Genomic DNA, 22,818 nt, shown 5'->3' with positions numbered 1-22,818 from the left:
ATCACAAATGTGGAGGTGAGAATTCACTTGTGACCTAGAGGTGGCTGCCACCTCCCCTTCTATGATACCTTAAGAAAAATGTGAATAATTGAAGACTTGGTATGCTTCCTCTGAAAGATTGTTGGAATTTCTATTCAATCATGGGCCTTAGTAGAATGTATGTTTGTGCATGTATGTGAGAGTGCATTTTATGTCATTTATACCAAATTGTTAAAATTTGAAGGACGTGACATAAGAATGCTTTAACACAACTGGAAGGTAAAGAGAATGTAAGATCTCACTGTTTATTTTTGATTTTATAGTAGCATTTAAGACTCAGAAGAGCCAAATGCAGCACTCCTCTGACAAGACTGAGAGATTTAACTTTGGAGATAAAAGGTTTGCTGAGTATTGACAGTAAGAAATGTATGAAACAAGAAAACTTGTTCACTTAAGTTGTTTGCCAGTACCATGGAAGATGTTCCCCAAATCAGAATGACACAAGAAATCTACAAAGTTAGCAAGGCTCTCCAAATGATTTATTTGTAAATAACACTATACTGAACTGATTTCTGAAATGGTACATATTCCCTCAGTGAAATACAAAAATACAAAAGAAATTGATCTAAGTATATGACAATATAAAGAACATGGATGATTTTTTTCTTTTCATACTCATTTCCTAGAAATACAGCCAGATGGGCAGGCCAAATTATTTTATTAGTATGTCAGACAGGTACAACAGAAGATGGGATTCACATTTGAGGAGGAAGAAGACTAAATTGCTTTTGGAAATTATGCAGTAGTCACAATGATCTTAAACCACTCTGGGCCACATGTTTAACAGCATTAGTTTCCCACTAATTATTATGTGACAGAGAATCAATCAACAAGCATTTACTGAACACTCACTATGCATAAAATACCATGCTAAGTGCTGGGGATACAATGACAAAAGTTAAATAGTCCCTGTCCTCAAGAAGCTTACAATCAATCGGGAAAAGACAAGATGAATATATGTAAGCACATACAAAACAGAAGCAAGACTATCTAGAGGTAAAGGATGAGCATGTGGAGGAATCAGGAAAGACTTCACATAGAATGTGGTACCAGAGCTGAGCTCAGGATTCTCAGAAATGGAAGTGAGGGGGGCGCGGGGAAGGGCTCAGAGACAGGAGACGAAGAACAGCAGAGCAGGCCAGTCTGGATCGTGTGTACCGAAGCTCGAGAAATGAGTTGTGAAAGCCATTTCACATCAAACAGAGAATTTTGTTTTTTGATTCTAGTGTTAATATGGAAACCCTGGAGTTTAATGTTAAGAGGAATGATGTAATCAGACTTGTACTTTAAGTAAATTTCTTTGGTAGCTGTTTGGAAGATGGATTGAAGAAAGGAGACCAGAAGCAAGCACATCATGTTACGTAAGTGTCTTGGAAGAATCAACATTTTCAGCAACAAAGGACGATGGGAAGATAAAGTGGCTTTAAGCAGGAGGAAGCACACTGCCAATGGTGAGCTGCACAAGAATGGCTTAACGTTATCAGGGACATGTATGATCTAGGCTGTGGAAGGAAGGTGGCCACACAATAATCAGAGAGAAAAAGTTTGATACACTGGTATTCGTGAGATAGTAAAAGAATGAGAAGAAGCCCTCCAGTTCATTGAGAGATTTTCCAGAAGGATTTATGGAAAAAAACACAGATAACAATTAAAGAGAAAAGATGTGATCATCCTTGGTAGTGGAAGTAACCATACCTGGAAGCACTGGTTCAACAACATTAAAATAAAACAAAACAAAAACACTTCTTAGATACTGACCAAAACAGATTAGTGTAAAGGTAGTACTATGTCTTTCACTGAGTTCTGATGTGATATGTGTTAATCTATAGTAATTCAGGATTCTATTTTCACATCAGAAGACTATCCTTCTGAATTATCTAATAACTCATTTAAAAAAGCTTCTTTAGGTTAACATGCAAAAATGCCACAATTCAATTTTATTAAGAGCATCCAACTCAAAGTGGAAACATCATTTAAAAATATTTGGCATAGTTCTTTTTAAAAATATGCCAATTACTTGTTTAGCTACCTTCTGAGGAAGTTGTAGGTGTGTAGCAATCTGTCTGAAACTTAAAACATCCAGGGGTTACTGAAAGATCAACGAATGGGAGGTAAAAATGGAACTTCTCACAAAATAAATCACAAAATACTTTATTCCTTGGCACTACAGGTTAGGGAAATGTCTACAGAATGTTCTAAGTTCTGGATTTAATCTCTTATAAGTTCCAGAAAGTCAGTCAATGTCTAGTTTATAGTGGAGAAAATATTTTAAATATTTGGCTATTTTAAAATACAGCTGTATTTTTAAGCAATTATTGATCCCTCCCACACCCCCAAATTATCACAAAATTTGCATATTCTGGAAGGATGCTGTTAGGATATATCTTGTAACAATTTATTTCAACCAAATATAAACATGTATTAATTCAACACCTACTTTGTGCAGAGTACCCTGCTACGCTGGGGGAAGATACAAAGTCTGGATGAGAAAGACTCCTTTTTTTGGAGTCTACAGTCTAACGAAGGCTAAGGGTGGATACAAAACATACACAAATAGCTATAGTATAGAAACTCATAACTACATAAACATAAGGGGAAGCAGTCCTGAAAAGATAAATAAAGCACTATTTTTAGAGTTAAAAAGACTTGCGATTAGACTGAATCTGTTACTTCTGAGGAAAGTAATTTTACCTTTTTGAGTCAACATTATCTTGTAAAATACATAAAATGAGAAAGGCTGAACCTCCGTAAGAACAGGTGCCAGGCACTATGCTAGGAACTGGGCCTATAAAAAGGGAGAGTACTCAACCTCAAGAACTTACTTTTCAGCTCTATATTCTATGCCAAGTGTTACAGAAAGTTTAAAACTCCAAATTGCTATTTCCCCCTTTTAAACTCCCAAACCACTGATTCTATAGTTACTATTGGCTCCCTTACATTTTATTTGTATGTATCTATACCTGCTTTTTTATTTTTCCTCCTAAACTATAAAATCTGTGATGGCAGGGACCATCATCATTTTATTGCCTACAGCAGATACTCAATATTTTCTAAATGAACAAATCTCAGACATCTAGGAGTCCTGAATATAGTCTACTTGTCCATCAGGACTGCAAGATTTAGAGACAGAGGGAAGCTTATACCTTATGGGCCATCTAATCAAATTCTTTCATTTTAAAGATGTTGAACCTACAGTTCAGGGAGTTTTTAAAGACTTGTCCAAGCTCACAGGTAGTAAGCATGAGGTGAAATTTGAATTCAGGTTCTCTACTTCTATCAGGTTCTCTACTAAATCTTTTTAGTCTTAATTTTTCCTATTTAAATATGGACAGTAAATCCCCCAAACTGAAGAGAGCTTTCTAAAAGATACTCTTGGAAAAAAAGTTCGTTGCGTTAATGATTCTTAATTTCATAAATATAAGCTCAACTTAAATTATGTTTTATTAATTTATTTGAACATTTATTAAACTGAAATGCTCAAGCTTTATAAAGGTAAATCAATAGTGATTTTTTACTTACCTGCTCTCAATGGCCTGGGGACACCTCCAACAAAAATTGTTTTTCGAGGATCAAGGGGTTGTGACCCATCCATTACAAAGTCGCTATCACTTAGATTCCAGGGACGGATCTGAACCTATTTTTAAAAAAGTGCATACTACTTTAAACCTTTCTACTTACTAACAAAGCACATTTAGACTGTTGCTAGTCATTAGCCAACATCCACAAGTCTAGTTGCTGGTCTTGAACAAGGATCAAGACCACCAAGCTTGGTAAATGACACAACCATCACAGAATCTGTGAGAAAGATAGACAGTACTTCTGAAGTAATTCTGCAAATCTGGTAGTTAGCAGTCTAAAGGCTACGTAATATTTACTTACTGGTTTGTCCTTGATAGTAGGGCTAGAAACACATAGATAGAGCTTTCCATCTTCTTCAATACAAGCATCAATCAGTGCTTGAACAGAGCTCTCCTCTTGGAAGAGAAGGAATGCATAACCTGAAAAAAAAATACTTTTTTTTAATTAGAGAAAACACAACAATTCCATTTTCCTTCTGCATATTAATACTGTTTATTGAAAATAGGGGTTATAAATTACATGTGATAGAAAACAAAATCAGTCTCATCATCAACAATAATGTACTATCAGGGATGCCATAGGTAGAATAAGGTCTTTGTAAGACGTGGTTTGTTCATTTTAGCCTCTTGTGGAAGTTTCAGGGGAAAGAAAGAATTGTCCCAGAAAGTATGTTATACTGAAATGGTATATAGGATTAATAAATACAGATCCTCTTTGTATTTCTATACTACTCTGAAGGAAGTGTTTCTGACCTCAAGAGCTCCCCTGAAGATTCTTTGCTCAATCTCAGAATCAAATATCAGCCAATCTAGTAAAAGAATTACAGACTTAAGTCTATATCTGTAATAATTCTAGGAAGATTAATGTGGCATCTCTGTGGAGGACAGATTTTCCCTTCTCTCCAATCCATCCTCTAACAACTGTCAAAATCACCTCCTTAAAGTACAAACTCATGTCAGTCCACAGTTCAGAAAACCTTTACTGTGCCTCTGCCAACTTAAATCTTTGTGGGGATCTATCTTTCTAAATTTAGTGAATACTACTACTTTCCTTCATACACTCTACTCCAGTCAAACCTCCCTACTTTCTGCTTCCTGAATATGGTATTCCATCTTCCTCTTCTGCTTTTGAACATATTGTATTTCTATCCTAGAACACATCCTACGTCTACACGTCCTACTACAATCTCTACCTCTGAAGAGATAAATTACACATATATTTAACAGTATTTTAGAGTAGGAAATCACTCTGAACCAAGTTCAACTCATGTGCCTTTTACTACCAGGAGCTATTCCTGATGTTCTTAGTTATTAACACTCCTCAATTTAAGATGTATATTCTTATCTGTTTATATATTGTATTCTCCCCTTCCTAACACACTCACAAAGTAGAAAGGAAGATACTTAATGTGAAGGGTTTTTTATTTTTTTGGTCTCTGTACTCCCAGAACGTAGCATAGATATTTAATAAATGCTCCTTCATTTAGATAGCCTGGTCTCTGAAGAGCTTCCCTAATCAAATCTCTCTGTCAGGAGCAAGTATACCTCAAGTATATACCTTTTCCTGATGCCTCCTGCATACCTGAGGGCATACCTAGTTTTTGGTCATAAATCAGGAATGCAGGGAACACAGCGATTACTCTAAATGCAAGGCAGGCACTTCAACTTATACTAGAAGCTCATAACCAAATGATATTTTTGGCAGCTGAGAAGTAAAGGTGATCTTAAATATGAAATTACCATATAAATGTAGAGTACTGTAATCTTTACTCAAAATGAAAGGAACTGTTATGCCAATCCATGAAAGATTATTTCATTATACAATAAGAAATGGTTTACTTAGAACTAAAAAACAAAAATACAACTCAACATTTTGTTGCCAAAACCGGACATTATATCACTTCTACAACGAAAAGCCAACAAAGTGTGATAAGAGTATAAATTAACCACTCTCAGTTTTTGATATTAGAGTACTCAGCTCCATGAAGGACTCAAAGCACACTCCTCAAACTGTTAACAAAAAGCACAAGTCTATCATTAGAGCCTTACATTCCACCTCTCTAGGATTATGTCTTTATCACGAATCAATGTGGCTCCATCAGCATTGAGTAGTTGTGATGCACCACAGGTTTTTGGTCCATAAATAGCTTTTAGGGAATCATAAAAGTGCTTTGGGTTGTTACTATCAGCATAAAATTGAATTTCACCTGCTTTCTTACTGAGCCAGGAATCCTGCATCTCTTTAAGCTTTGTTTGTACTTTGCTTTTGATGGACTTAAATGCTTCCTTCTTAGAGGTGGATGACCTATTCTGCTGGTAAATCCTGTGGAGTTGTCATTTTTCATTTAGCAGCTTCTGAATTTCCCCATCATTTTCATCAAACCAGTCTTGGTGTTTGCAAGTGTTCTGACCCAGATGAGCAAATGTAGCACTGTATACCAAATCTCTGAAAGCTGCCCACTCCTTTTCTGCTCCACTGTTGCCAACTGTGTTGGCTCAACTTTCCCTCCAAGTCAGCAGCAAACTGTTCACACTCAGAGAAGAACTCTAATTTGTTGACATTAATTCTTCTGGTAGTCATTTTGCCTTGGGGGGCAGCAATACTTTTGATGAATGAGAATATTTAGCTTGAAAAGGATTAGTCTATGATCAGTCCAGGACTCTGCACCACACACTGCCTTTGTTACTCTGTTATTCATGAGGGCTTATGGAAAATTATGTCAAAATTTGGTTGCCTGGAGAAGTTCATCAATATTGTATGTCAATTTCATGATGGCATGTTTGCCTGGGTTCTGGAAAATGGACAACGCTCTTGTGCCTTCTTGGTCACCAATGGAGTGAAAACAGGGCTGTGTGCCTGCTCCCATGCTTTTTAGCATGATGCTTTTACCCATGTTGACAAGATGAACTTGCTATCAAAGTCAATTACCGTACTGAAGGTAAGTTCTTCAATTTGAAAAGGTTACAAGCCAAGAACAAAGTGGAGGGACTGTTGGTGCATGATTTTCTGTTTGCAGATGATTGTGCACTCAATGCAGTCTCTGAAGCTGAGATGCAACAAAGTATGGATCAATTCTCTGCTGCCTGTGCTAATTTTGGCCTAATAATTAGGCCAAGAAAACACAGGTGCTCCATCAGTCACCACCACACCATCCATACATGGAACCATCGATTACAACAAATGGAGAAGTTTTGAATGCTGTGAATAAGTTTACTTACCTTGGTAGTGTACTTTCCAGGGATGTACACACTGACAATGAGGTTGATGAACGTATTGCCAGAGCTAGCTCAGTGTTTGCAAGGCTTCGAAGAAAGGTTTGGGAGAGAAGAGGTATTAGACGGACTACCAAACTGAAGGTCTACAGAGCCGTTGTGCTGACCTCATTGTCATACGCTTGTGAAACATGAACGGTCTACCAGCGCCATGCCAGGAAACTGAATCGTTTCCATTTGAACTGTCTTAGGAAGATTCTGAGGATCACCTGGCAGGATAAGTTACCAGACACTGAAGTTACCAGACTCCTTGCTTGAGCTGAACTGCCAAGTATTCGAACTATGCTTCACAGAGAGCAACTCTGATGGGCTAGCCACGTTGTTCGAATGCAAAATTCATGCTTGCCAGAAAGACTATTTTATGGAGAACTCACATGGGGCAGGTGATCACATGGTGGCCAGAAGAAATGAGACAAGGATGCTCTCAAAGTCTTTCTCAAGAACTTGGATTTGACTGTCCAACATGGGAGACACTGGCACAGGACCGCTCAGTATGGTGTGCCCACATCAGAAAAGGTGCTGTGCTCTTTGAGCAAAGCAGAATTGAGACAGCACAAAGTAAACGCAGGATGGGCAAATTTGGGATATCCACCCCAAATATTCACACGGACTATCTGTGCCCAACCTGTGGTAGAACATTCCAAAGCTCCTATTGGTCTGATCAGCCACAGTTGGACACAATGAAATTTTACTTTACCATGGTGACATCATTTTGGTCCTCCTCAAAGACTAAGGACAACAACCAACCAGAGCTTTACATACATCCTGAGCCCAAACCTCACCTCTCTGATCATTCCAGTTTGAAATGATCTATTCCTCCCCTAAAATCCTATTTATCACATATTATTTAATTGGCAATTAATGACATGCAACTTTTTACTTCTATATTGACATTTTTATGCTTTATTTGAGGACAAACCTCTTGAAGGCCAAGAACGTTTTTTTTTTAATCCATATATAGTGCCTAATGTAGAAAGTCAAACGTTTAATAACTAAGTGTATGACAAATGTTTGCCAAACTCTGAATGAACAAATTAATCTAAAATAGAAGTTATTAATATTACTTCATATGAAATTTAGAACCTATGAGAATTTATAACAGAACTGCAATTGTGGTAAAACTCTTCCTAAGATGGAGTGTTCTCAAGTAGAAAAAATAATACAAGGAGATGAAAATAATTTAGAAAATGATTGTGTGTGTATACTTACATACCTATTTATTGACCTGTATAAGATCATTAAAAAATATATCTAGCATTTAAAGTTCTTCATAAACTGGCTCCAACTCTACCTTTTCATTCCTATCTTATATATTACTCTCCTTTGTACATTTACACTCTAGTCAAACTAGACTGCCAGCTGGTTCATTGATCTTATTCCATGATTTCGTGGCTCACTTTATTCAGAGAGGCTATTCCCAAAACCTGAAATATACTTCTTTCTTTTCTCTATCCATTGAAAGTTTTTTTATCCCTTAAGACTCAATTTAAATGCAACTTTCTACAGAAGTCTCTGCTCATCTCCTTCTAATCCTCTAGATGTTTTCTTCTTGCTTCTGAAATTTTTGGAGTACACTTTGTCTAGATCTCTCCTTGATCCAATCACAGATCTGCCTTGTATCATACTTTTACACATATCATGTTTCTTCTAGTAGAATGTGAAACCTTGAGGGCAGAAATTACATCATCATCCATCTTTGTATCCCCTTTTTGCCCAGCATAGCGTCCTAAATATAACAAGCACTTAGTAAATAGCTTTTGAAATGCATGTTTAAAATATACAGACTAGGGGAAAGAAACTACATCCCATCAAACTTAGCAAATTCTTTGTAGCACTATAATGGTCAGAATGGCCTCCATGAAACTTTGGGAAGGTTAATAACTTTCAGAAGTAGGACATTATTCCATAAAAATTTATTAAGCTCCAGCACAGTAGGTAGACACTTTTTGGAGAAGTTATAGGAGGACATGACCAAGCATTGTATAGAATGAGAGAGTATTTAAGAATTGTAAGCTGCACCATAGCAGCAGTAAGATCAGAGATCTGTTGAAATTCATATGTGTTAACTTACTAGCCTGAAGCTTTCAAAAATGATTTAATTCTTTTCAAGACATAGAAAGAATATGGCTGACTACAATATCACTAATATTCACATATAAAATATAATGGCTGGTCAAAAACCCCATTTTTCCTCCACTTATTTGAAAGATTAAATTTATCTGACAGGTTTACTTTTTCCTTGAAATAGTTTTACGTGGGTTCAAACAGATTCGGTGCTTTTAAAGGGAGAGAGAGCACATGGAAGTTAAAACACACAATGTCAATGAACTGGAGCTATGAATCTACTACTATTTATTGTTAAATCTCTCTTCTAAAAGGATCACGCATTTTCCTTTTCTCATACTCTCTAGTACTCTCCCCTCAAGCTACTTTTCATTTGTGAAACAGGGAAGGCAGCAAGACTCCTGCTGGCTCAAGGTTCTAGTAAACAAGACTGTTTCAGTGTTGCCTAGGTGGCAATTAAATATTTAATGACTAATTAGAAAACTGCAGTTTACAATGGAATTTTACTCATTCCCCCTCCCTCAATTTCACAAATAACTATGCTTTTTAAAACAGAGTCCTAACGTCCTCTAGTCTTACAAATCTTATAAAGAATATAAAGCAAAGCAGCATTTTATCCTTGAGGACATACCAAGATACGCAGTCACAGAAAATAACTGAATAAGAACCATACAACTTCGCACCTAGAAGGGGTCTTAAGTAATGTAAGGTAATCTCCTGATTTAATAACTAAGGAAACTAAGGTTCAAAGATGTTAGTGCCTTTTTCTAGTTCAGCATAGAAATTAATTAATCACAGCTGGGACCTGAATCCACTACATTACTATGTTGTTTCCACAACCCTAATGATTACGGTCAGAGTAAACTGCCTCAAGAGAGTGTGCTGCAAGAGAAACATGAAGCATTTGGGTTGCACCAAATATGTTCCAATGTACACAGAGACCAAGTTGACTCTGAATTTCAGCTAGACCCATTAGGAACCTTATTGGAATTATTAGGGCATCATGACCCATTTTAATGGTCAGTTTCTTCTAATTAATAGAAATGCTAAGGGGAAAGATAATTTTTAGGTATCCTAAAAGAATGATGCACATGTACATGTATGCATGAAGAACACACAATCAGCTGAAAAGAAATTATAAGTACCAAGTAACTGACATTTATCAGAAAAGGTAAAATAAGAATGAACTCTCTCAGCTCATATATATTATATATTTTTACCTTTTGGTGGGAAGTAGGACTTGCTTTCTGCTTTGTGGGGCCAGTCTACTACCAGAGGCCCAAATCGTCTGAAACTAGCAGTAATTTCATCTAAAAAAAGCATAATGATGGGAGTTAGAAGTCAGTTTTTCCAATTCTCCTTTGAAAAGATACTCTGTAGTTTTTAAAAGTTAATACGGTTTTGAGATTTAACACTTCATATTTCTTACCATTTCAGTGGATTAGGGGAGGGGGTGGAGGGAAAAAATTTGGAATCAAAAGTAAAAAGTAAATTAAAAAAATTAATACTTAAAAAACCTCACAAGGTAATTTACAGAATATATTGTAAGAACCAGAATTAAGAGACAAAAACAAGCTTATAATGATATTAACAAGTTAATAAGACTATATGATTGTTAGAATCTAACAATCTCTAACCTTTACAAAAGTTGTTCTGAAGAAATATCATAACCAGGATAATCATATTAAAAACACAATAATCAATTAAGCATAAATTTAAAATGATCTATTGAATTTTTAAATATTCTGTGGTGTTAATATTCAGATGATGAGGTCTTTAACAGGGATCACAGTACAAATTACAAAACATAATAAGCTAGAGTAATAAGGCAGCATATGCTAAGTTATATCTAGAGTATGTATCCAAAGAACTACCTGATCCAGTATTATTTTTATTTCACAAGCAAAACTATGTTAAAAGTTCTACTTTAAATGCTTCCTTAGAGATCAAAAGAGAAAAAAATTTGAAAAATTATAGTGTGTTGGAATTAATCAAGGTATGCCACCCACAGGGAAGACTGAGTTCATACTGATATTCACCTCATATCCTATTAAAGAAAACTCCTACGTAGAATATTGCTTAGAATTAAGTGTACCATTAATTGGAGTCCAGAAATCTTGATATCAAGGAATGTGTAATACTGTAATAGATTTAAGAAGGAAAGTACCTTCAATTTATCAGTGTAGTTCTCCTCTGAATAGATAAAAGCTAAGACTATTCAAGATGGCTACTTACTTGACCTTAAAAAAAAATAACATACTGTCTCCAATTCTAGTGTTCCTGTCTACTAAAAACATCAACTCACCTTCATCAATATCAGGAGGAAGACCACCAACAAAAACTTTCCGAGAAAAACGTTCTATCCTCTCTCCATTTTGATGAGCTGAGTAGCATGTGGGTGAATTTAAGACTTGATCACTGTGGCCGTCATCTAGCAAGCCGTCATCTATTGGGAAGAGGGAAGAACGGCCTAAAACATATAAACAAATGATAAAACTATAATTCAAGATTTTAGGAAATAGGGTAAAAAAACCCCCAAATATACATATTAAAATATTAATGAACGATATACTGAATAGTCTATATAGATTAAATGAAGAAAAATTAGCTTCCCCAAATGAAGTCCAAAAAATTATTGATTATGTTTTTATGAAGGAAAGCTATAGTCTAAATAGCTTTTAAAAATTTGATGCAACAAATTACTCTTGTTCCAAAGTCAAATATTCAAGCTTTCTTACATTTTAGAGAAATTACCAAGAATCTGGCTGTGTGAGGGAAAGTGAAAGTCTGCCTGGATGGCACCTAGAAGAGAATGAAACTTCTGCATCTTCATGGCAAGGATGAAGTTAATGGCCTGTACTATTTGAACAGATAATGCAGATAATCTGATTTTAAGTAACAGATAGATGGCAGAAGCTACAGTTGAAAAAAGTGAGATGAAACCCTAAAATAGTAAGTGAACAAGTTAACATGTTTTATAACTGAAGCTAACATAAAGCAACGCATATTTGAATATTTACTGAGCGTTGGTTGGTAATATGAAAATGGCTAAGAGGCAGCCCCCAACACCAGGGATATTAAAGTCTAAATAAGGATGGGGGAGGGAGAAGACAGGAAAATAATTTGAACAAAATATTTTGTTATATAAAACAAAAGTAACTGTGTTAAGTGCCACAAAAGTGATACCAAAGAATTATAGAATTTGGAGAAGGGAAGAGATAGTAAGCAGTGAGACTTCATTAGGAGATTTGGCATTCGAATTGTGCCTTCTACCTTCAAAAGGTAGAAAAGCCAAGAAGGTAGCCAAGGTTGGGGGAAAGCACAAGAAAAGAGAAAAGCCCAGGCATTTGGACATTGTAAGTTCCATTTGATACTTAGTGAGATGGCTGGAAAGTAGAAAATAAGACTGTTTTTAGAAGGCCTTGAATGCTGGTCATGGACAAGCAGACAATAAATGTTTCTGATCAAGAAAGTTATGCAATCAAAATTCAGAGAGACAGGAAAAAGAACCACAGTAGATAAGTAAATTAGTAAGCAATCTCTTCTATGGTAGTAAAGCTTTCAGTTATAAAGGTCAAGGGCAAATAGTATCAAGGAAAGAGCGGTAGGCAACCTGGATCAAATGCTATAATGAGGTCAAATTGAATAATGACTGGGGGAAAAAAATATTAGATTTAGTAATGAGAAGTCACCGTATATAGCATATTTTCATTTATTGTATTTTTATCCCCAGCACCTAGCATAGTATCTGAAATACAGTAGGCACTTAATACTTATTGATGGATAACTTTCAAGAAAGCAGAAGCAAAGTCACAAGGAAATAAGAATGACCAGGTAATAAAGTAGTGGGATAGGAAGCACAGACTCTCGTCTGAGAAAATTTAATAAGGAGTAGAAGGGCTCTGCCAAACTGCACGCAGAGACTTACACGCAGAGACTCTGCTTTATTCATCTTCTCATTTCTTAGCACAGTGCTTGTACGTAGTTCATGCTTAAACATAAGTCTATATTTAAATTGGTGTTACTGTTCAGTTATTTTTCAGTTGTGCCCAACTCTTTATGACCCCATTTGGCGCTTTCTTGGAAAAGATATTGGAGTGGTTTGTCATTTCCTTTTCCAGCTCATTTTACAGATGAGGAAACTGAGGCAAACAGGGTTAAGTGACTTGCCAGGATCACAGTATCTGGATAGTAAGCCAGATTTGAACTCATGAAGATGAGTCTTCCTGACTTCAGACCTGGATTTTATCCACTGCACCATTTCACTGCCCTAAGTTTAAATTAACTATGAGGAAAAGATGGTAGCTTGGGTATGGGATAGCAAAGTCAAGGTAAGGTTTTTGTTTTTTTGTGGGGAGGAGAAACACAGGGAAAATCTGACTTTGCAATTTATCTACAACGCTCTGACTCGGTGCCAGCTTATATGTTTAAAATATGGTGTCTTTCTGGAATCACAGACTGGATCTGCAACATACTGTCCAAGGAACAGGAACATTTGCCCCCTCCTAACCCCTCTAATTATTTAAAAATAAGATCAAATCTAGGAAATTGCAGTATATCGAGAGGCAGTTAATGGCATTAAGACACATGCAAACAGGAGAGCAGTGATTTATTTAGAATCAAGATAAAAAGGAGAGTTAGGAATAAGATTTCTGCGAGCATTTATCAACCTCTATCTAGCCAGGTACAGTGACTCAAACATAAAAGTTACTTAAATACTCAAGTGAAATGGTGAACATAAATATTTCATCACTATTTACTATAGTTAAATGTGGAAAATTCACCAGGCTTGGCTGCCTACTTGGGTGAAATTAACAAGATCTACCCCATCTAAAGGCAAAGATTATAACATGCTTATCAATCAAATGGATATAGTCAATTCTGTGATAACACAAATCAAATTCAGTTTGTTTTTGTGCTTTTTCCAAAAAATATTAGAAAATGCAGAAAATGGCACCACTTCACAAGGCACAAACAACTTTCTGATGCCCATGTCCACAAGAAAACCATATTTTTCAAGGTGAACTGACATATTTACTGTCAATCTTCTAACGCAATAAATAGGAGTTGTAAGTGGAGGAAAGGATGGTCTATACTCCTGCTACCCCTTCCCCTTCTGCTATGGCATTTGTCCAAAGTAGCAGCCAAAGACGGCAGGCACAGCCACTATTTACTGTGGTATTTATCTATTTCTTAACCATTTAAACATGAATAAAACTATGCTGCCATTTTTATTATTTTTTTTCCTCACTGATGAAGTTTTTAAGTGTTGTATCCCTAATTTCAAGCTCTGTAGTTTTTATTTTGCAAGACTGTATAGCGCTTTTTAGGAAATCATATGTCATGCTATAGCAGAAGTAACTATATAACAAATTTAGGAGGGATATCTAACACAGGATTTAAAAAGATCTTAACAGGATGTGGTTTCTGTGTCATTTGGTTACAATTAGCTGGGGTTTGTTGTTGTTAAAAGGTAAAGCTCATTGCTTAGGAGAGGGGTGGCATGGAACAGGACTATGATGTAAAAATAAAAGGCATCCATGTATTAACCAATGGTGATTGTGATTTTAGGTAACTAATAAGGAAGCATGTTTTCCTCCTCTCAGAGAAATGAGGTTTGAAATGAGACATATGTTGTTAGACTAGGCCAATGTGTTGTGTTGGTTGGTTTTACTCAAATATAATTCTTTGTTACAATGAAAGGTTTAATATGGGAGGAGTGTTATTCAAAAGTTATATTATATGTGTGCATATGCGTATACATACATACATATGTTTTAAGGCATCAATAAAATTTTTTCAAGTTCATGATAGATTATGAAACCAGTTCAAAATGAATAAAATAAAATATAATAAGGGGTTCCAAAAATCTACTTCACAAGAAAAGATGAAAGTGGGCATGACAGTTCTGGGGTTTATAGGGGATTAAAAGTTCAATAAAAGCCAATTATGTTTGATTTGGTAGCAAAGAAAACAAATAAAAATAATACCCTACAGTAAAAAGAAACTTAGGTCTGAAGAACTGGGGGGGAAGAGGGAGAGAAATTTCGCCTCAGCCAGATTGCTTCTTGAAGACACTGACAAGCAAAAGAACATTAAGACCAGGGTAACCAGAGGATCAAGCCACATGATGCCAGAAGAAAGGAAGAGCACAGAGAAGAGAAGCTTGGAGAAGAGCAGACTTGATAAAGCATGAACTAATCTTCAAAAGTATTTGAAAGGCTATACATGGAAGGGTGGATTAGACTTGCACTTTTTGCCCCTGAAAGACAGAACTAAGAGCAATGGATAGAAGTTACAAGAAAACAAATTTAGGGTTGGTGTAAGAAAAGTCTTTCTAAAAATTAGAATTCTCCAAAGTTCAATGAGTTGTACCAGGAGACAGTCCCTTCAGGAGGAAGGTCTACCAAGACAAAATGACTGCTTGGAGAGTTATGTTTTAGAGGGGATTCTTTTTCAGGTATTAGTTGGATTAGATGGGCTGTGAGGTCCCTTTCAACACTGATGAAATCTCTACATTACTCTCCCTTTATCTAAATTCTGTGGTCAAAGATTCTTTTGTTTTTTAATTTTTATTTATGAAATGCCTTCATACTAGATATGTCTCAGACTCAATTACTTCTGTCTCCAGAAAGGTATAGCTTCATTTTAAAGAGCTCCTTATTTAAAAAACAAAACCAAAAAACTGATACCAAGATCTATGAAAAAGAATTTTTGTTTAAAACAAAATTTATCCAATTACATGATGAACTCAGCAATTAAGATGATAAACTTACTTTTCTGTTTATGGAAACGCAGTAACCACATAAAATATTTTTTTCATTTTCAAATGAAGTATTGACTCAAATCTTGGTTTCAGTTAAGTGCTAAGAGTTTGCAAACTTTACTTTGAAAAAGTATTTTACTGATCATATTAACAGCACATATAGAACAACTTCAGTATGTGAAATTATTACAAATTCTTTTCCACAATAAGAAAATTCTGGATCCATTTTATCTGACAAAACTAAGTCTCAGAGCCAAATTCTAGGGTTTGAATGGAAGCACAATATTGAATATATAAAAGTATTATTGTTAGAACAATACCCCCCCCCAAAAAAAAGGCTTGGTCCCAAATGACTAAACATTTTGTCTCCAACATAAATACTATCAGAATGCTAACTTTACTAGGTTTAACCCAGAAGATTAAGGGATGTCATGAAAGGAATAAGTATTTCACATTATACTGTGCCTCCTATGGTGACAAGATGCAGAACATAGTTAATCTTGATAGTTGGAAACAATTTTAATGCATCCTTTCTAGAAGTAAGCTGAAAACACCATAGTTCTAAATCTTCAGTCAAAAATAGTCTGATGAAAACAAGCAATTTTTCTCTTTCCTTAATTATGCTTCTCTTCTGTGCTCCTACTCTCCTTATCAATTCACAATTCCAGGGTAAAGAAAAGGAAAAGAGAAAAAAAATGTGCAAGTTTCTTCCTTGTCCCACATTTTAATGGTAATACTTGCAAAATAAAGACAATGAATGCAAAGGTAGTTAAATATGGCAAGGAATAAAGATGTGCTTATCAAATGGACTTTTTGAAATAATTCTCTGGATAAACCAAGACAAGAGAGGCTTTTTCTTTATAACCAAAGGACAAAGATATCCATTATTTCCTTGTGGAAAAATTCTACTAATGCTACACTATTATTTTAATACTATAAGCACTAACAACTGAGGAGAAAACATCTATTTTTTCAGTACCATGCTGAAAATGTCAGTACTTAAAATTTCTTAATGGAAGAAGATAAAGAATACTTAAGTGAGAAAATCAGTATACTTCTCATTAAATGTCACTTCCACAAATGATCTTCACTATAGTTCATATTCCTTTACATAAGCAGAATTTCATCATCTGAATGAATGCAATCATAATAAAAGACATTAAGAAAAAAAAATCTTCATAGTAACAAAAATGGATTTCCAAAACAACTGACAGGCTGATTATTTCTATATTAGGTGAAGCAACTTTCCAGTACAACAAAAGAAGCTAAAGAGTTCCTAAAAGTTACAGTACAATTTTAGTCAAATACATATATAGCATTATGTTCTTTAATGCAATATGTATGTATTTAGCAGGTGCAGACCTGAACTTTCATGACTTGAACTTTATTTGATTTCTCAATATATAGATAACCTCAAAATTAAACAACTGATATCCAAACCTGCTGCTTCTTCCCACCAATGCTCAACACAGCCAAAATATAGAGAACCACTAAAAAACGGTGCCAAAAGGGACCTCAGAGATCATTTACCCCTTAACTCCTTGTGTCATAGGAGGATACTGACATTCTCCAAATCACAACTAGTAAACAGCAGAACTTTGGTTCTAAGAACATGGATCTTTTGGCATCAGGTCCAGCATTCTTTCTACTATATATCATGCTTACTTCCCCTGGAGTTTTCAAAAAATCTAACAGTTCAAAAGAGTAAGGGAAAAAAGCATGGAAAATAGTAAGAGCTTAGAAGAGTTGATCCTAGGTGCATACTCCTATATAGCTTTAACTCCCCTTTTTTCCAGAATTTGTCCTGAATGCAGAAAAATGTGGAAAACAAACTCTTATTCCTCTAACCTATACCACTGGGCTTTCTCCTCCTCAAGATTTAAAACTCAATAAAGAACTCAAAACTATTTGAACTGGAATGTTAAATAGCCATTTGTGGGTTGATCATGGGATCAATTTGTAGCATATACAACACTGCTGCTATGGAAAATTATGTTCCAACTTACAAATACCTATTCTTGTGGAACAGGAAGAGGAATGTTGCCTAGATGATGGTGTACAGATAGACTCAAAATGGGTTAAATGACTAGATTCTGAGTCACACTGAATCGCTTATATTAACTCTGAAGGAGATCTCTAGCGGAGTACCACAGGTATCTGTTCTGCGAAATTTAACATATTTATCAATGCCTTTAATTAAGGTATACATAGATGGTATGCTTATCAAATTCATAGTTAATACAAAACTGAGGTAAATAGTGAGCTGGATAAGATAAAAAAAGTATAACAGGCTAGAACATAAGCCTAGATCCAACAGATAAAAAATAATAGGGATAATTTAAAATCTTTCAAATCATTTGTTCACATATCCCACTTTCCCAGTCTAAGACATCTGCTCTGGAATCACTCTCAGGCATTCACATGTAAACCAGTTCAACTTATGCTGTGTTCCACCCTGTAATCTCTTGCACACACACCCCTCATTCCTATTGCCACTCATCCTTTTGCAAACCCCAACCCTAGATTGTCTTCCCCTCGCCACCACCATCTGCCTTCTCTGTTCCTATTCACGTGCTGCTAAAAACCACAAGAAGTCACATAATCTTTCAACTGAGTTTACTACAAATTTTATTATGCAGTCTAAACTGGGCCCTCACTAATCCAGTACAATCCTTTTACTCCTCCCTGACTGACTCTCATATTCCCCAGAGAAATTTGTGTTAAACCCCCTTCTTCTCGAGTCATGTAATGCCATCCATTTATTCACCTCTTTTTCTAGGCAAAAGAGGTCATCTATACTGAGGAAATTAAGACCATCTGTCATGAGTTTTCACTTTTCCCCAATTTATCCTCAACATCATCCTCTATTTCTCATCTTTTGCTTTTGTTTGAGGAAGATGTGGTGGTCTGTCATCCTCTGCTTATGGCCTTAATGCCATCCCCCTCCCATCTCCTCTTTGATCAATGCCCAATCTAAAATTTCTATCTGATGGTTCTTTCCTTACTTCCCCAAAACATAACAAAAAACCCATTTCACCCTGTTATCACCCTTTCTCAAGCTGTCTTTCTAATCTCTGACCTTCCACAGCTAAACTTCAAAGTCTACAATGGTTCCTTCTACTTCTTCACTTTCTTCTCCTCAACCCCTTGCATTCTGGCTTCTAGACCCATCACTTTAGTGAAGTCGCTCCTTATCACATTACCAGTGTTGAGTTATTAAATCCAATGGCTTTTTCTTGGTCATCTTTCTTGATGAATTGATCATCTAATATTCTGCTGGGTATTCCCTACTCTCTAGCTTTCACTGACAATTCTTTCCTTCTGCCTCTTTTGCTATCTGTATGATTGCTTTTTCTGAGTGTCCTTTTCTGGGTCATCACCTATAGAGTCCCTTTGCTTACAAAGATTCTGACTATAATACCCAACCTACACCCAGAGAAAAGGGTAGACATCTGGGCATTCTCTCCCAGCCACTAAAAATTAACCTGTTGTCTTATACTTAGAGGGCCTTGTTCTCAACCTAGCTGCTATAAATTAATAAGTGATTTAATAAGTCAAGTTTCTCCTCCTGTCACTCCTCCCCACATTAAGAATTGATAAAGTTTAAATTGGATTAAATGTGCTATCCCTTGCAAAGGAGTACTTACATTTTATTATGGAATTCTATAAGACACATGGTGACATGGTGGTTTGGAAGCTATTTAGATGCAAGAGAACCTTTACATGATCACTCAATTCATATTATACAGATGGCTGACTATTCTACCTACATGTATGCTCATCTTTAGATGAAATATCTTAAGACAATATTTACTTGACTTGTTTATGTTAATGAAATTGTTTTCCAAAATGATTTTGTTAGAGTTAAAAAATGAATCTAAAAGACAACAGTAGAAAAAAATTACCTCTTTCCTGAAAAAAAAAGATAAACTAAAAGAAAACTGATTTCAAGATTTAACAGCAGATGTTAAAAAAAGAAAATTAGTTGATAAAGGTTTTTGTTTATATTCGTTTTTAACTTGAGGAAGAAAAAAATCTTAATATATGAAAGCAAACAACTTTTAACTCTGAAACCAAACCAAAAATTGATGTTAAGTTACTAAAAAATTATAAACACATCTAAATCTTTAAGAGGACTTTAACTTGGCTACAAGCTTCCATGACTTGGTCCTTGCAAACAAATTTCTTCACACTGCTGTTTTTCTATCCTAGATGTCTATATCTCCTTTAAGAACCTTAACAAGTACTTGCTGGATTTCTCTAGGACTAGGGCAAAAGACTGACAAAGGCTTTTGGTACAGAATAGAACAAAGGATGCAACAATTACCTTAGAGTGTGTTAAGATAACCTATATTGTACTTATTTGTCATTCTTGCCCTAACCTTAAATGACCTAAAATTTAGAAATAACCCAGTTTCTCATTCAAAATTTACTTAAACTATTTTGTTTAAATTAAGACTAATAAGGTTAATCGAATGTTTCTGTTTACATTCATTCTTAGATGAAAGTTCTGGTTCTACACATATTAGTGGTACAAATCAGTCTATGTGCTTCCCAAATTAACTGAAATATCTGAAGTATCACTTAGGCATTAGAAAGGTATAAAAAGAATGGACAAACATTTATTAAACACCACCTTGTACAGAAACTCATTTATTTAAGCACTGAGGAAAGAGAAATAAAGAGTTTAGTCAAGTGTAGGCTTTTGGTCCCTATCCTTACAGAAGGCAGAATCCAGGATCTGAACTGTGCTTTTAAAGAATGGATATGAATTGAAGAAAAGGGGGTGCGGAAGAGGAGAACATTGCAGAGACAAGGAGTAACCAAAGATTCTGAAGAGGGACTGTAAAGTTGAGTGCTGAGGTTGGAGAGTAACCTGGCTAGACTATAGAGGAAATGGAGATGTGTAAGACAAGGCTGGAAGATAAGGCTGTACCAAGACAAAGGAGCCTGACTGAATCTTACTTGTTAGGGAACAGGGATCTAATAAAGATAAAGCAAAACCAAACAATCAAACATTAACTTTGTGACTTTCCCTACCAGGTTAAGAAGGGGACTATCATATTTGATCTTTCTTTTGTAACCAGTTTAATTATAACAGAACACTTGGGAATGGGTTGAAAAAGTTAATAAAATTGGCAGACTTTTCAAAGAACAGGATGATTTTTGTAAATGTGCATGGTGTCTGGAATTTTTCCAAAGAAATGTAACACGCCTATTTAAAGCCAGCATATGCTTCTTCCTCTTCCTATTCTCCCTCTTTTTCTATACTCCCCAATATTTTGTCCTTTTATCAACATGGACAAATATCAAGCCATTGTGCAAATCCACTTCTTTAGACTTCAGAAATAGTTTAATTAAGTTCACAAGAGGGTAGAACACACATTTCCTTGTGACAGAGCATTAACTTCCTACTAGGAATTATCCACTGAAATATTTTTAAGTTTTTGCTGCCATAATTAAGCAAAATACCTCCTTTCTTTATTCACTATCCATTATTTGCTTTTTTTACTCCTTTGGCCAGATAACTGCCACCTTGGACCCAGGACAAAGGTCAATTAAATTATTAAGCATTTATTAAATACCTGCTTTGTTAATGGCAATATATTAGTGACTATCCCGGGCACTAAGGATACAAAGATATAAACAAAACAGGCTCTATTCTAACGTAGCTTACGATCTGTCTGTGAAACAATATATGCACATAAATAGATGATAAATAAGTACAAAGTAAATACAAGGTAATGAGGATAGAAGCACTAGAAGCTGGCGGGGAGAGAAGGGAGGGTAGTCAGGAAAGGCCTCATATAGGAGATGACACTGGAGCTACATTTTAAAAAACTAGGTATTCTAAGAAGTAAAGGTAAGGAAGAGAGTATTTCAAGGACAGGGACAAATGTACAAAGGATCAGAAAGATTGAACTGTGGTAGAGAAGACATGGAACACAAGTTCAGTTTAGATTGTAGTGTATGAAGGAGATGAGACTGAGGCATAGTTAAGTTTATAAAGCTAGATTGTAAAGGACTCTAAAAGCCAACTAGAGACACAAAGGTCTTTAATCGTAGAGGGAATGGAGAGCCACTGGGGCCCACTTCGCAAACGGAATAATATAGTCAGAATTGTGCTTTACTAATAACAATTTGGCATTCCATTGTGGATAATGGATTGGAGAGGGAAGAGACTGAAGGGAGAAAGATCACTAAGGAGGCTATTGTAACAATGCAGGGGAAAGGAGAAGACAGTTTCAACTAGGATAGTGTCTTAGTCACTGGAGGGAAGACTGATGTAAGAAATGTCAAAAATGAACAAGATTTGGCAATGACTGGACAATGGAGGTAGGAATAATTTTGAGATGTGAATCTGGGTACCTGAAGATGTTGCTATCCTGTACATAGGAAGGGGGAAGAAAGATTTTGGGAGAAAGATAATGAATTCTATTTTAGACTTGCTAACTGAAGAGCAGAGGTTCAGTTTATTTTAGCCCCGATTTGTCAGTCTGAGATAAAACAATTCCTAGTTAGGTGTTGATTTTGACAACATAATTACTTGAGTTAACATTTTGCAATCCAGTTGAATTAAGGTCTTTTAAGTAAAATTTAAAAAGTTTTCACTTGGAGGTGATAAATACAGTTAAGATAGGTGGAAATTCAACTCTATGCAGGAACATTCACACCAGCTACTAAACGAATGGGAAGCTCTATGCAGGCCTGAGGGAAGTAAGTATAAAGTTTAGATAAGAATCATTCTCTACTTATTGGAATTTACTGTCTAATAAGATTACAACTCAACCTGGGATTTGAGTGTAGGGAACTACTAGAAGGAGAATGTTCCTTTATCTATGCAGGTTTCTAGTTTTTGCAACAAAAAAGACTCCAAGAGTAGGGCACTGAGAATTTGTTATTCAGTCATTTCAGTCCTGTTTGACTCATGATGACAACTCCCGCCCTTCCCCTTGAGGTTTTCTTCCGCAAAGATACCGGAGTGGTTTTGCCATGTCCTTCTCCACCTCATTTTAGAGATGAGGAAACGGAGACAAAGAGGGTTAAGTGACTTGCTCAGAGTCACACAGTAAATATCTGAGGCCAAATCTGAATCTA

General features: G+C 35.7%; 1 protein-coding gene across 15 annotated transcripts in view; it reads right to left on the bottom strand.

The window, feature by feature from the left end:
* CPEB2 (cytoplasmic polyadenylation element binding protein 2) overlaps positions 1-22,818 on the bottom strand; it is an 83,256-nt gene that overhangs the window by 15,778 nt on the left and 44,660 nt on the right. For 12 of the 15 annotated variants that reach the window (XM_072620277.1, XM_072620284.1, XM_072620286.1 and 9 more), the window contains 4 exons: positions 11,260-11,424; positions 10,175-10,264; positions 3,919-4,037; positions 3,559-3,673 (listed from right to left, as the gene is read on the bottom strand). In XM_072620277.1, coding sequence (XP_072476378.1) covers positions 3,559-3,673; positions 3,919-4,037; positions 10,175-10,264; positions 11,260-11,424 — 489 coding nt within the window. The other 3 variants (XM_072620281.1, XM_072620283.1, XM_072620288.1) reach the window with 2 other exon arrangements.

The sequence above is a fragment of the Notamacropus eugenii genome, chromosome 6, assembly GCF_028372415.1.
Source record: "Notamacropus eugenii isolate mMacEug1 chromosome 6, mMacEug1.pri_v2, whole genome shotgun sequence".
NCBI lineage: Eukaryota > Metazoa > Chordata > Mammalia > Diprotodontia > Macropodidae > Notamacropus > Notamacropus eugenii.
Note: the sequence above shows the minus strand (reverse complement) of the source record. Positions and strands in the feature narration are given on the sequence as shown.